The sequence below is a fragment of the Squalius cephalus genome (genome assembly GCF_949319135.1).
Source record: "Squalius cephalus genome assembly, chromosome: 7".
Classification (NCBI taxonomy): domain Eukaryota; kingdom Metazoa; phylum Chordata; class Actinopteri; order Cypriniformes; family Leuciscidae; genus Squalius; species Squalius cephalus.
In genome coordinates, this window is record NC_137128.1 from 37111236 (window position 1) to 37127335 (window position 16100).

The 16100-nt window shown below is 39.6% G+C and overlaps 1 protein-coding gene across 1 annotated transcript; it reads right to left on the reverse strand.

Moving 5' to 3' along the window:
• Positions 1–405: 405 nt before the first annotated feature.
• gtpbp4 (GTP binding protein 4) lies at positions 406–15202 on the reverse strand. The gene is made up of 16 exons (XM_079875361.1): positions 15073–15202; positions 14134–14304; positions 13919–14022; positions 13555–13691; positions 12793–12893; positions 4254–4346; positions 3932–4123; positions 3775–3840; positions 2544–2633; positions 2294–2404; positions 2048–2177; positions 1812–1912; positions 1438–1635; positions 1151–1216; positions 878–1012; positions 406–713 (listed from the first exon to the last, which is right to left on the reverse strand). The coding sequence occupies exons 1-16, from the start codon at positions 15118–15120 to the stop codon at positions 561–563; spliced, it is 1896 nt and encodes a 631-aa protein (XP_079731487.1). The 5' UTR covers positions 15121–15202; the 3' UTR covers positions 406–560.
• Between the last annotated feature and the right edge of the window lie 898 nt (positions 15203–16100).

Here is a 16100-nt window from a genome sequence, read left to right on the forward strand (position 1 = left end):
ACAACTAAATAAGGACAGACAGAACATTGTGGATGCTGCAAATTGCCTATTTGTTTACACTGGAGCAGGCAAAAAAATAAATAATAATAATAATATTGCTGTCACTATATATATATAAAAATTTATATATATATATATAGTGACAGCATACACAGACATATTCTGGACATTCCATCCCGCACTTAAGGGCAAGCTACCAAGAGACTACCATGATTTAAATTTAGGGAAATAAATTTCACACATGAATTTAAGGTTCAATACTTTGGTTGGTTTATTTGACTCCAACTGCAAACATTGGCTTCAGATAAATTGTTTTGTAAAGGATGAAGAGTTCTAAATCATGATCCTGTAGATTTCATTATCATTCTGCATGATATCAGACACTTAAAATGATGTGACTGCATACATTTCAATAAGTAATTATTCTTTCGTGTTTACAGGTGTATTCTCACCTGTATCAGAAAGAACTGGTAAAAAGTACAGAATATAACAAATTTATTAATCATGGCATAAGGACAGGTACGAGTACACAAGTAAGATGTACGTGAATAAGGCTGCATTTATCTGCGGCTGGTGGTACCAGATTTCCTCTTCCCAGCAAGGAGATGTTTAGGTTTGAGATCAAATACATGTCGATCAGATTCACCCTTCCTTCCCTGCCTGTTCATGTCCTTCTGTGAGCTCTTCATCATGGTCTTCACCTTCTTCAACATCTGAAAGAAATGAGACAGTCAGTCAGTCCAATGAACATGTTTGTCCTTTGAGCAACATCGGCAAGATCTTTTTCTATAACCTACTATATGACTAAACAACTGTCATACACAACTTCATTTCAAACTTGTCTTGTAAATGAATACAGGCGGTTTCTGAATCTGACCTTGGCATCTCTGACTCCTGATTGGTCCCTTGGTGGTCTTGAGGCGCTCTGACTGCGAGTACGGGACGTCGGTGGTGCGGAGACTTCCCTCTTCCTCTTTCGAACCAGAGAGCGAGATCTTTGAGCATAGTGGCTCTAGAGGGACAAAAGGCGAACACAAACATGTTCAGTGTACACAGAAACAGATCACCATGACCAAATGGTATACAAAATCAAGTGTGTTTCCAACAGAGATACAGAGCATGGAAAAGCTTCAAGTACACAGGTTCTTACATCATCTTTATCAGTCATGTCCAAACCCAGATCACCCATCTCCTTCTCCAGAGTCGCTCTCTCCACCTGCGTTCCCACATAGACCATTCAAATTAACCCATCTTTAACCAGCAAACAAATCAATTGCAAACAAAACAACGTGATCTAATAGGTCGTTAAACAACAAATATTCCATAAAAACTAAAAAGTGCTTAATCTGAATAATTACATATTTTACCTAAAATATGAAAGTAATATCCAATATTAAACTACTTGCTATTATACAAAAATAAGCCTGCTGGACAGACCTTCTTGGCCGTGCGGGGTATTCTGGGTCCCTGTTTGTCTTTTTCTTTGGACGCGAGAATCTTTAGCTTCCGCTTCTCGCGAATCTGACTGGCCAGCTGTCGGATCTCCTTCATCTCTTCATCCTCGCTCTCCTCCTCAGAGTCGTACTCTCCGGCCTTCTCACGCAGCTCCTCTTCCTGCTCCAATTCCTCCAGCCTCTGAGAATAAGAGAAAGGACAGAAATTCAGAACATGTCATCCGAGAAAAGAATGTAACCAAATAAATGTTGTCATAAAAAAAAAAAAAAAAACACTGAGGAGGGACTGAATTATCAGTGGTTACAGTCAGGAAATGAGAAATCATGGGTTACAGATTAAAGCATTTGTTTTAATACCTTCATGATCTCCGGGTCGACGTAGTCAGCAATATTGTGACCCTCCCAAATCTCAGGAATCTTATCCTCCTTTTCTTCTGGATTCATCAAATCCCAGTATTCTGAACACACAAGACAACATTTTTTAATTTTTCAATTGTCTAAAGACAAAAAGAAGATTTTTACATTTGAATTTCTCAAGACACGTCTGGATTGTATATTTTATGTACATGTGTATGTGTGTGTTTATATCTTACTCTGTAGATCAAGTGTGTAATCATCTCCCAGCTCAACCTCCAGGTCTCTCTCCAGTTTGCGTTTGGGAGTATCCGTCTCCATTGCCTTCCTACGTATCATGGCACCTTCGGGAATAAACGGAGGCCTTTCCTGCACAAACCAAATCAAAAACTTTTACAAACACACTATGTTTGCTAGAAGCATTTAGGAAGGAATAAGCTTACAACCAAGCGGACAATGGTTTAAGAAGTGCGAAGAGCATGTACCTTTTGATCTCTCTTGGCTGGCACTGCCAGGTGGAGTCTGTTCAAAACATCATGGACCTTCTTGCTTTTCATTTTTGTGTCCACACGGTGAGCCAACAGCCGATCACATGCCTGTAAAAAACAAAACAAATCTAAACCAGAATCTACATCAGCCTACAATAGTCTTTTTCTCTAAAAACTGGTACATGAAGCTAATTGGCTGATTTCAGTAAGCATATGTGAGAGAGTGAAGCTGATTGGCTGGTCTTACCTCAGTCTTCACCTGCATCACTCCCTCTTCTGTCAGAGCGCTCGTCTCAATCACTGTGACCCCCTCAGCAGTGAGATCTGCAAACACTTTCTACACACACACACACACACACAGAGCTCAGTTTAGTGTCACTGCAGAAAGTCTCAAGTTGCAGGTACATTCTCTTATAACGTCTATCAAACTCTAAACGGTTTGAGATTAAATCTAGCATAGATCTTAGATAAAGGCTGAAATAGTGACACAGTGGGAAAAAACCCTGATTATTATAAAACTTGTTAAATTGAAACAGAACAATTGATGGTCTTTAAATCTGTATGCTGTTATTTTGTCTGTGGAACACAAAAGGAAAATTTTAACATTAAAAGTTCATAAAAGAACAAAAAGGCTCACAAAGGCTGCATTTATTTGATCAAAAATACAGTATAACTTATTACAATTTAAAATAACTTTTTTATTTGAATATATTGAAATATAATTTAATATATAATATAAAATGTAATTTATTCCATTGATGGAAATGCTTAATTTTCAGCATCATTACTCCAGTCTTCAGTGTCACATGATCCTTCAGAAATCATTCTAATATGCTGTTCTGGTTCTAAAGAAACATTTCTTATCAATGTTGAAAGCAGTTTAATATTAATTCATATATATTTGGTAACACTCAATATTTTTTTTCAGGATATTTTAATGGGGAAAAAAAAACAGCATTTATTTCAAAGATAAAAAAAATAATAATAAAAAAAAGCTTTTATAACATTGTAAATGTCTTTACTGTCACTATTTAACTATTTGAAGTGTCCTTGTAATAATAATAATAATATTTTAAAAAAATCTCACTGACCCCAAACTTTTGATCAGTAGTGTACATTTCATGAACTTTTTTTCACTTCCAGATCTGTCAGGAAATTTTGTCCTGTTTCTCACATAAAGTTATCACAGGAATTTAGAAGAATTTAGAATTTAGCCTCTGAATATGATGCAAAAATCATATGGACCAACTTTTTCAACATTTTTGGAGCTTGTGTGTTCTCTATGAATTGTCATTGTATAAAATAGACAAGTGTGAAGATTCTTCAAAATTCTTATTGTTTCACAGAGAATGAAAAACAGCATACAGGTTTGGAATGAGATGAGGCCGAGTAAATCATTGAATTCATTAATCCCTTTAAGTTTTTTTTCAGCTCCAGGAATTCCTGCACTGTATAAGAGGATTCAGAATGTCATTTACCTGATTCTCCTCCGGCAGTTCACTGATCTTCCTCACATCACACTTATTGGCCATCACGATCAGAGGCTGCATCACACAAATAACAATCACTGCTATCATTCAGCCCAACAAAACCATATTGTTTCACTGCATTTACATCTTTGTAATGTGTGCGTACCTTGTTGGCAAACAATGGCCGTATATTGTTGAACAGCTCTAGTTGTTGTGAGAGTGTGTGTCCGCACTGCTCTGACACATCCATGACGTAGAGGACAGCCGAACGCAGGTGAGCCAGAGCAGTGATGGCCTGCATTTCTATGGTATTCCTTTCCTCAAGAGGGTGATCCAGAATACCTGGGGTATCAACCACCTACAAACACAGACCCGTAAACAACAGGTTAGGAACATTTTTATTATACAAAATTGTAGAATATTTGTTTAAAATTAAAATCAGTTCAGTTAAATGTTGTCCGGGAACGCTATATTTTTCCACCACTCACCTGCCAGCGCAGGTATTTGTAATCCATGTGACCCACAAACAAAGATTTGGTGGTGAAGGCATACGGCTGGACCTCAACATCAGCACGGGTCACCTGTACACACATTAAAACTTAATTTAAAAAACAATGCACTAGTGTTGGGTGAAATGACGAAAGTGAATCATTGTCCTTTATTTTGCGAGCAAAGATGGAGTTGGTGATAAAGAAAAATATCATATCGCAATATTGCAAATATATCAGTTTTAAACCATGAAGGCAAGCAATGTGAAACTTTGAGCGGGAGTTACGAGAGATGAATCTACTTCAACATACGCTCTCTTGTGTTAGTGAAAAAATGAGAAGAGAAGTATTTTGTGTTTTTCAAAGTCAGTGTTTGAAATAAAGCTGCTCTTGATTTTCATTGATGACTGATTATTGCTGTTGGAGCTATTTTGCACTTTGTTTATTTTAGGCTTAAGTTATAATTTATTTCTTTTCTTTTCTTGCTAAAGGTTAATTTGCTTTATTTTGCATTTATGCTTATTTTCTTGTTTATTTACATTGTCATTTATTGGTCACGTGGTGCTATGTTAATTTGCATAAATAGGTCAAGGTGGGAGCAATCAGAGGGCTGCGAGGGCATATGGTTTTTTACCACAGCGTGAGAGAGGCAGCAGGAAATGTCTGTGAGCTTGCTTATATGTGTAAATAAACCTCCTCGAACTCATCTTTTGCTATGGACATTAGTTTATTTTGGTACCTCTAACCATGAGTAAAGCCTAACCCATGACGTAGCCTCAGTGGCCATTTGAGAAGTTTGGTATTAGTTTTGTTTAAGTTTATGGACAAATAGCCACTACAATAAGTAAAAAACCCGCCCCTGGATGTATATCGTTGGTTTACCTGGAAATGGACTCTGGATTGTTTGCTGGATTACCCTTTTGAAAGTGGATTACTCACCTGGATGCTCGAGACAACGCTGGGCCTAGGAGTGGCGGAGGCGCGGGCTGGATACAGCGCAAACATCAAGTAATCCGACCCATCCGACAGTGTAAAGCTTCCCTGGACACCGTACTGGATAACGGTGACGCTACTGGAGCGCTGGAGCTGCATTTACGGAGTGGAGGATTGATGTTTGTTGCAATTGGATTCGCAAAAGCTGGCCCAAAGCCTTCACAGTTGACGCGCACGGCCGCGTGCAACAACAATCACTGCGCGCATTCAACTCCGTGCGCAAAGGCAACCACCGCTGCAAACAAAGTTCCGCAAGGTACGTGCTTTATTCAACCTTTGCAAATAACTGTGTGTGCACCTGGCCAACATCAATAGAAAGTAAAAATGTCTGACGTTGCATCCAAAGCCACAAGTGACACGGCGCTTTCAATAAGGAGGCGCACAAGTTTTACTGCTAAAGGAATGATGTTTTTCATGCAAACGTGTCAGGAAAAGAGATCGACGAAATGCAGACAAGCCAAATTGTGCATGAATCAAATGGATAAATTGATGCATTCTGCAGACAATATTGATGCAGTCAAGTCTCTTTTGGATCAAATGATAACATGTGTTAATGAGGCAAAACAACATCATTTGTCATTTGTGTCACTGAATATACCTCAGGATGAAAAGGACAAACAAGATAAATATTTTGAACAAAAGGAAAATCTGTTTTCAAGCTTTATTGATGATGTCAAAGGGTGGTTATCAAATGCAGGCCATTCATATGAACTTCCAATCAAACCACCTGATAATCAAACTGATATTAGGCCTGAGGACAGTGTATCCAATAAAGGTTCTGCAGCACGCTCAAAAGCTGGCTCTAAACTGTCAAGAACTTCATCCAGTGCATCTGCAAAAATATTAGCGCAAGCAGATAAAGCAGCATTACAGGAGCGCATGGCTGCTCTAAAACAAAAGCACATTTTGGAGGCGCAGGAGGAACAAATAAGACTTGAACAAGAGGAATTAAGAAGGAAACAGGAAAAGGACCAAGAGGAATTACGGAAGAAACGGGAACGTTTAAGGAGAGAAAAGGAACAACTTGCTCTGGAGGCAGAATTAAAGGTGACAAATGCAAAATTGAAGGTTCTGGAAATAAATTCAAAGTGTGGCTCTAAAGTGTCAAAATGTGCATCTACAACATCAGATGGCATGAACTCTTACTTGGAAAGGTCAGAAATTCCAGGAAAATATGAACTAAATCCAAATGCTGAACGTTTTGTGCCCACCAATGAAAACTCTGAACCTTCCTCCAGTCGCTTATTAAATTCTGTCTCTGTTGGTGTTAAACCCAAACATGTTGTAATACAACCACCCATACCTAATGTCATTCCTGTTTCTCAAAGACAAAGTATACGACCACTGGTTTTGCAAAATGCTCATGATAATAATCAATCCACCAACTCTCTGGACATTTTGAACATCATGCAGCGTCAAAATGAAATTACTGCCCTGTTGGTCCAACAAAACACAGCCTCTGCTCTGCCTATGAGAAATATACCTGTATTTGATGGTGATCCCCTGTATTTCAAATCTTTTCTCAGAGCCTTTGAAAATTGTATTGAGGATAAAACTCAATTTCAGTGATTGTTTGTACTTCCTAGAACAGTACACTAGGGGGCAACCAAGAGACATTGTAAGAAGTTGTCAGCATCTGCCCTCTGAACCTGGTTATCGAAGAGCAAAAACACTTTTGATTGAACATTTTGGCAGTGAACACAAAATCTCTTCTGCTTATATGGACAAAATCAACAACTGGCCCTCAATAAAACCTGAGGATGTTAATGCTCTGCAGTCATTTGCTTTGTTCCTTCGAGGTTGCTCCAATATAGTACATCATATAAAGTACATGAAGGAGTTGGATATGCCAGCTAACCTCAGGACAATCCTAATGAAACTCCCATATAAACTGAGGGAAAAGTGGAGAAATGTGGCATGTGACATACTGGAACAAACTGGAAGCAGAGCAGTGTTTGTTGATTTTGTAAATTTTATTGAAAAACAAGTCAAAATTGTTTCAGACCCGTTGTTTGGAAATATTAATGATGTTTCCCCAGCCAGCCACACAAAGCTATCCACTCAAGTTAAGCAGAAAAGGAAAAGTGGTACCTTTGCCACCAGCATCAATGCAATAAAGGATGGACATAAAGAAAAGGAAAACTTAACAGCTCATGGTAACCAGCTCAAATGTCTGTTCTGCCATTTCACCAATCACACTCTGGAAAAATGCTTTCAGTTTAAAAGAAAGACACAACAGGACAAGATTCACTTTCTAAAGGAGAAAGGTGTTTGTTTTGGGTGCTTGAAATATGGACACACAAGCAAAGACTGTAGGAGTCGTTTGGATTGTGAAGTGTGTCACAGGAAACACCCATCTGTCCTGCATGTGGAGAAGGAGGATACTTCAAGGATAACCTCCAAAGAAACTGTGAGCATTGTACCCGAGCAGCAGCAGACGTGTGGTCATATTGGGGCTGGTGAAGAAGATAATGCTGTTTTCTCCATTGTGGCTGTGCAGGTGAAAAGTCAGAAAAGTAATAAAGTTGTGCACACTTACGCTTTCTTGGATCCTGGGAGCTCTGGTACCTTCTGCACTGCAAGTCTGGCTGAAAGGCTGGGAGTATCAGGTAAAAACTGTAACATATTATTAAGGACAATGGGACAGACTAAAGCCATTAATACCACTGTGATAATTGGTCTGGAGGTGTCTGGTTTTGACACCGAGGATTTTATTGAGCTGCCATCTGTTCTGACACAAACAGAAATGCCTGTATCCAAAGTCAATGTGCCATGTCAGGATGATGTTGCCAAGTGGGCGTATCTGAGTAGCATTAGGCTACATGAAGTAGATGCAGATGTGGACTTGCTCATTGGAACTGACTGTCCCAAAGTTTTGGAGCCATGGGAACTAATAAACAGTCAATGTGGTGGACCGTATGCAGTGAGGACCAGAGTTGGCTGGGTCATAAACGGGCCTCTTCGTGTTGGAGACTCTGGAGGTACTGGTGTCAAATCAGGATGCACTGTTGTAACTGCTAATCATATATCTGTGGAGCACTTGGAAAATATGTTGATGCAGCAGTACAATCATGGCTTTGCTGAAAGAACATATGATGAACAACTTGAGATGTCAAGAGAAGACATTAAATTCATGAAAATTGTGAAGGATACAACAGTGCTTAACGATGAACATTATTGCATTGACTTACCTTTCAGATTTGAAGATCCTGTTTTGCCAAATAATCGCTGCATTGCATTACAAAGACTCCAAAGCCTGAAGAGGAGATTTAACAGAGATATTTCATTCAAAGCTCAATACATTGATTTCCTCAACAACATGTTGGAGCAAGGATATGCAGAAAAGGTTCCCACAAATGAGCCCACTCCAAAACAAGGAAAGGTGTGGTACATTCCCCACCATGGTGTACATCACCCAACCAAAGGTAAATTGCGTGTTGTGTTCGATTGCGGCTGTACTTACAAAGGTACATCATTAAACAGCCAGCTCCTGCAGGGCCCAGACTTCACTAACACGCTTATTGGTGTCCTCCTCCGGTTTAGAGAAGAGCCCATCGCTGTTATGGCTGACATCAACGCCATGTTCCATCAGGTCCGGGTCCCACACAAGCATGTCAACTTCTTGCGCTTTTTATGGTGGCCCAATGGAAACGCTACAACGGAGCCAGAGGAATACAGGATGTGCGTGCATTTGTTTGGAGCTGTATCCTCTCCAAGCTGCTCAAACTATGCACTGAGAAGAACTGCTGAGGATAATGCACTGCAATACTCACCCGACGTCCTCAGCACAGTCAAAACAAATTTCTATGTGGATGACTGTCTCAAGTCCACTGTGACAGAGGAAGATGCAGTGAAGCTCATACATGGACTAACATCTCTCTGTAAAAAAGGCGGCTTCCATCTCCAAAAGTGGGTCACAAATAGCCAAAATGTGTTGGCACTTATTCCCATCAATATCAGAGCAGTGGGTTTGGAGAACATGGATTTGGACAGGGACCAACTCCCTGTGGAAAGAGCTCTGGGGATGCAATGGTGTGTTCAAGGGGACACGTTCAGCTTCAGGACTGTATTGCAGGAACGTCCACACACCAGGAGGGGCATCCTTTCTGTGGTGAGCTCTCTCTATGATCCACTGGGTTTTCTGTCTCCTTTCATAATCCCTGCCAAGTTACTGTTACAGGAGTTGTGTAGAATGAACTTCAAATGGGATGAGCCAGTCCCCAGTGCCGTCTCCAGACATTGGTCTGAGTGGCTCTCTGAACTTCAGCATATGAGTGGATTTAAAGTGGAACGGTGCATTAAACCCAAGAACTTTGGAACACAAGTGAAAGCAGAACTGCATAATTTTTCAGATGCCAGTCAATCAGGATACGGCACTGTTTCATACTTGAGATTGGAGAGTACTGACAGTGTGCATGTTTCATTCATCACAGGCAAGGCTCGTGTTGCTCCTCTAAAGCAACTAACCATCCCACGCCTTGAGCTTGCTGCAGCTGTGCTTGCGGTTCGAGTGAACACAATGCTGTTGAAGGAGCTACAGTTGCCATTGCAAAGGTCATTTTTCTGGACTGATAGCACTACTGTTCTCAAGTACATCTTCAATGAAACAAAGCGCTTTCACACATATGTTGCCAACCGTGTCAGCACTATAAGAGAAGCCACGGACAAAGATCAGTGGAGGTATGTAAACACCAAAGATAATCCTGCAGATGAAGCATCTCGAGGATTAAGAGCTCAGGAGTTTGGGAAAGGAAAATGGCTAAAAGGACCAGACTTTTTGCATTTGTCTTCCACCGAATGGCCAAAACTCGACTTGGACTCCTCCTCCATCCCATCTGATGATCCAGAGGTAAAAAGGGAACTTAAAGTGAATGCTGTTACAACACACAGTGACAATCCCCTCAGTCGGCTCATTCACTATTTCTCATCCTGGAGAAAGCTTAAAACATCAGTGGCCTGGTTGTTGGAGCTGAAAGAAAGACTTTTACTTTTGAGCCGAAAGAGGAAAGAATATGTGGTCAAGCAGAATGAAAATGTGGAAAAGGAGCTTAAAAAATTCAAAGCCGCACTTGGAAGATCCAGCTTGACACCAGAGCGCTTGGAGGAAGCCGAAAAGGCAATAATTCAGTTTGCACAAAACCAAAGATTCAGCACTGAAATTTCCTCACTAAAACACGACCCAAAGACTGTTTCCAAAGACAGCCCTCTGTATCGCCTCGACCCCTTCATCAAAGATGGCATTCTCAGAGTTGGTGGACGCCTGTCTAAATCTGCCCTGCCGTTGGAGGTAAAACATCCTGTGATTCTGTCGAAGGATCTGCATGTTTCCCAGCTCATATTACGTTACATCCATTACCAACTTGGACATGCTGGACGCAATCACATGCTGCACAGATTGAGACAGAAGTATTGGATTATTAATGCCAACTCTGCGGCCAGGAAGATTCTCTCACAATGTACAGTGTGCAGAAGGTACAGAGGAAAACTTGGAGAACAGAAGATGTCCGATTTACCAGAGGAACGAGTTGTGCCTGATAACGCACCCTTTACAAATGCGGGAGTGGACTATTGTGGACCACTGGATGTGAGGAGAGGGAGAACTGTGCTGAAGCGATATGGAGTGATATTTACCTGTCTGAGCAGCCGCGCAATACATCTGGAGGTGGCGAACTCCCTCGACACAGACTCCTGCATCAATGCTGTGCGAAGATTTATCTGCAGAAGAGGACCTGTGACAAGTATGAGGTCAGATAACGGCACAAATTTTGTTGGTGCGAAGAAGGAGCTGAGGCAGGCTCTGGCTGCTTTAAATCACTCTGAAATTGAAAGGACTTTTGTGCAGGAAGGAGTGACGTGGAGTTTTAACACCCCAGCTGCATCTCACCAAGGTGGCGTTTGGGAGCGTCTGATTCGCTCTGTGCGCAGCGTACTTACCTCTGTCGTTGGACATCAACTGCTGGACGAGGAAGGCCTGCAAACACTATTTTGTGAGGTAGAAGCAATACTCAATGACCGGCCAATAACTAAGGTCTCAGAAGATCCCAATGACTTGGAAGCGCTCACTCCAAATCACATTCTCCTGCTGAAAGGCAAGCCCATTCTGCCACCAGGTCTGTTCGAAAAATCTGACCTGTACATTAAGAGGAGATGGAGGCAAGTGCAGTACGTTGCGGAGCTTTTCTGGAAAAGGTGGACATCAGAGTATTTGCTTGTAATGCAAGAAAGACAAAAATGGACAAAGCAAAAAAGAAACTTCATCCCAGGAGATATTGTTGTAATCGCTGATGCTACAGCTCCAAGAGGCTCATGGATGATGGGCAGAGTTCTAAGTACCACAGCTGACTCAAGAGGACTGGTCCGCTCTGTGAAGGTCCAAACGAAGACCAGCATCCTGGACAGACCAATAACCAAGCTCTGTCTTCTCTTGGAGACTAACAATTGACTATGCATTTCATTCTCACTCCTATCTCTGTTTTCTATCTATTTGTTTTTTGCAGGCATGGAAAATCTGAAGATGCAAGATTCAAGCTTAATGTTTAGGTTATAATCAGGAAATAGCTCCTTTGTGCTAAAAGCTAAGATTAATTGTGGGTAAATTACGTCACAATTAGGGGCTGGGTTGTTGGAGCTATTTTGCACTTTGTTTATTTTAGGCTTAAGTTATAATTTATTTCTTTTCTTTTCTTGCTAAAGGTTAATTTGCTTTATTTTGCATTTATGCTTATTTTCTTGTTTATTTACATTGTCATTTATTGGTCACGTGGTGCTATGTTAATTTGCATAAATAGGTCAAGGTGGGAGCAATCAGAGGGCTGCGAGGGCATATGGTTTTTTACCACAGCGTGAGAGAGGCAGCAGGAAATGTCTGTGAGCTTGCTTATATGTGTAAATAAACCTCCTCGAACTCATCTTTTGCTATGGACATTAGTTTATTTTGGTACCTCTAACCATGAGTAAAGCCTAACCCATGACGTAGCCTCAGTGGCCATTTGAGAAGTTTGGTATTAGTTTTGTTTAAGTTTATGGACAAATAGCCACTACAATTGCATTGTTCAGACCTATTATAGACTTGACTGACGGCGCTCTGAAAAGTGAACAGACATGCACAGAATTAGAGATGGTAAAAGTGAGTGGGTCCAATATCATTGGTCTTAAAAAGTGGGTGGGTTAGAATACAATGAACCCATATACAATGGTTCCGACGCCCATGATATAATTCATTGTATAATAGACGCAAATGTTTTAAAAACATTTTTAATGAGTAGTAAGCTAATCTATATCCTCGCAGTGTGTTGGTTATGCGGTGATGAGCTATGAAATTATGGCAGGGCAAATTGTATAATTGTAACTATAATTTAATAAATAATAATAGTAGCCTAATAATAAATGTAATACTTTAATTGGAAATGACAAATCCTCTTGATATTGCCGATAGCTGATGCTTTTGATAATATCTCTGGCTATCGTCAATATAATCGTCTATCGGTACAACCCTACAGCGCACACAGATTTGACATTTAACCTACATTCACATGCACAAACAAACCTTGTTGATAAAGCTGGACTTGCCGACATTGGGGTAACCACACAGCAGGAGGGTTCTGGTGTTTGGGTCAATAGTGGGTAAACGGGACAGATGCTGCCGCACTACGATAAGATAAATATGCATTTAATATGTGCATCAGATGTAAAAGTTCATGCTTATTTTTGTTTAACATTTATGCTTTAATGGGTGAAGCCAAACATTACACCAAAAGTATATACTCCCATTCAAAAGTTGATCAAAAGTACAAGTACAGTTACAGTAAAAACTCTGACACAAAAGATGTCTATTTCAAAAAAACTTGAGAATATATATATATTTATATATATATATATATATATATATATATATATATATATCAGTTAAGATCAGTTTTCAACACTGATAAGAAATGTTTCTGGAGCATCAGTCCAGCATATTAGAATGATTTTTGAAGGATCATGTGACACTGAAGAATGATGCTGAAAATTCAGCTTTGCCATCACAGGAATAAAATACAATTTAAAATATATTAAAATAGAAAAAAAGTTATTTTAAATTATAATAATATTTGACAATATTACTATGTTTACTGTATTTTTGTTCAAATAAATGCAGTCTTGGTGAGCACCAGAGACTTTTTTTAAAAACATTTAAAAAAATCTTAAGTACCCCAAACTTTTTACCAGTAGCAATGATTCAGTAACTGAACACAGAGGTTTGTGTTTACCAGAAAACCGTCTGGTATTAAGGAAAGCATTTGTGGATGTGTGTAAGTGTTTGTACCTTGTTCTAAATACTCCAGGCTCTGTTTCTGTCTCTTTAATATGGTGCACATGCGACCCAGTGCGGCCCGTTTCAGCTGCTTGCAGCGATACAGCGAATCTCCGTATTTCATGAGCCGCACATAATCTTTAGCAACACTACAAATGCAGACACACAGTTAGTTTTACTCAGTTAAATGAATTTCATAGACCCACAGATATGAGACCTCATACGGGATTCGGGATATATTTAAAAATCAAACAAACAAACAAACAAACAAAGGATGTAAATAATCTCATGTATCAGCCAACATACTTATCTTTAAATCAACCACAAATAATGCTAGAGTATATGTGCACGATGATGATAAACCCAACAGACTCACTTATCAATGAGGTTCTTGGCGATGTTGATCTGACCAAGAGCCAGTTTATAATGATCTTTATCATACAGCACATTCATCAGATCAGCGTAGAAGGGGTGGATATCCTGAGAGAGATAAATAGGAAGTCATTTATCTACTAAAGAAGGGATGATTAAGAAGGATCAGCATGTGTAACATTTGTCCCATGTGTGTTGTGAAGTTTGGGAGACACTTACATCCAGTTTGGGGAAGTCAGTGAGGATCTGTGACAGCCGATCATGGTAGTTCTGCTGCGTGAATTTGACTTTGCGCATGTAGAAATGCCTTATTCGATGGATCTGGTAGTGTTTGTGTACAACAGTGGGAGTTTTTCGCTGGGTTTTGGATAAAGTCAGATCTATGAAGTCCTGCATGAAGAAAATCAAACAAAGAAATGGTTTATGTTTGATTTACTATTTCTTGTAATAAAAAGCTTTGAGAAACATTGAGGCACACCAGGGTTCCCACATATTTTGGCAAATGACTTTCCATGACTATGAGTTTTCCAAATATTAGTGATTATTTAAGGATTTTACATAATAACTAAATTATAATAAATAATTGTATAAAAGGCTGCACTCACAAATATCAATTAGCCAATGAAATACAACTAGAAAAGCTTATACCCACTAAATTTCCACTATATTTGCATTCATTTTCCAGGAATGGAAATATTATTATTTTTAAAACCTGTAAAAATGTGCATGTTTCCATGACCATAGGGACCATGGCACACATTTGGGGCTAGCGGTTTAATTCAACAACTGACAACAAATGGACACACAAAAGTAAAGTAATCACAGGCTGAGTTCTCTCAAATTGAGTTGATCTAAACTTTATTGCCTTATTAACCAACCAAAGATCTCAATCGCATTAATATTTCATCCCTCCCCAGATGTTATAAACGTAGAACCACTCGTTCTTCATTTTCACATATGACTCCAGTAAAAGCATGTTGACAGTAATGGAATAAATACAATTACAACACATGAAAAGTTAAATGGCCGAACAACGCGTGCACGTGTGTTAAGCGCGAGCCGCATACTGTCAACGTCCGTTATTAACGGCAACACCATCAACACTCTATGGCATTTAACCCCGCATATGAGTGTCAAAACACGTCGTTAATTTCCTACCTTAGCGGTGGGAACCACCATAATCTTTTTAAAGTTGTACAGAGCCATGATTGCGGCGCACGCGAGTCCTCAGCAGAGCACGCGGAAGGGCCGAAACACGCAGCGGACGCGTGTCACGAAGAGCAACACACGTGGTACCGCAACTGACGTGATCACAGCGTCACCTACCGGAGGGAGGAGCCACACCTGCAACTATAGAATATCGCATTGATAATAGAGCGGAAGCACAGTTTTAAGACTTATGTGTGGTTCGGGTCATTTTGAATCAATGTTATCGCATTGGACTAAAACTTACTGACTTTGCTCACACAGGGTACTACTTCCCACAATTTTAGTACTTTTTGGGGGATTTATTTGTCACACTTGTGGTGTTCCCAGTCAAAAATGACCAGCCTACAAAAAAATCTCTTATACATCTCTCGTTCTGCTATATTATCACGGCATCGCCATCAATTGGATTCAATCTTTTTGTCAACTTATTTTCTTTCATTTAGAATTTTTTTTTTTTTTTTTTTTTTTTGGAGCTGATTGATCAAAGGCCTCATCGATCTGAGCTTATGCACCTCAGTGAAAAAAGCAGTTATGTGGATAATTTTGTCATTATTCAATAAAATATGAAAACATGCACTGTTTACCACACTGTGCTTACCACAATGTTTAACCAGGAAGTTTGTTTTGAAATGCTTTTATCTTGTAAAAAATGGCACAAAGTTACACTTGTGTTCCAGGTCAAAAAATGCACAAAAAAGCATTTGTATAAATCTTGTATAAATCTGTTGTATTGCTATATCATCATCATCAAATATTGGATTCAATCTTTTTGTCAACTTGCTTTCTTTCTATTAGGAAAGGTCTTGTATTTCTTTTTGAAACTGACTGATTGTAGGCTTCATCGATCTGAGCTTGTATTGGTCAAAAATGACCATCGTAAATGAAGGTGGGAGATTGAGAATAAGAGAAACATTTAGTGTTCCTCAGACCTCGGACCTGTGCATGCATGGATACACGAACACTCACGCTACCGCAAA

What these genes read in the sequence shown, in the direction of transcription:
- gtpbp4 (XM_079875361.1), bottom strand. Translation starts at nt 15,120, where the DNA reads ATGGCTCTGTACAACTTTAAAAAGATTATGGTGGTTCCCACCGCTAAG. An exon ending in CAGCCAAGAGAGATCAAAAG is followed by an intron (nt 2,178 to 2,293) that starts GTACATGCTCTT and finishes TGGTTTGTGCAG; the next exon opens with GAAAGGCCTCCGTTTATTCC. An exon ending in TCGACCCGGAGATCATGAAG is followed by an intron (nt 1,636 to 1,811) that starts GTATTAAAACAA and finishes TCTTATTCTCAG; the next exon opens with AGGCTGGAGGAATTGGAGCA.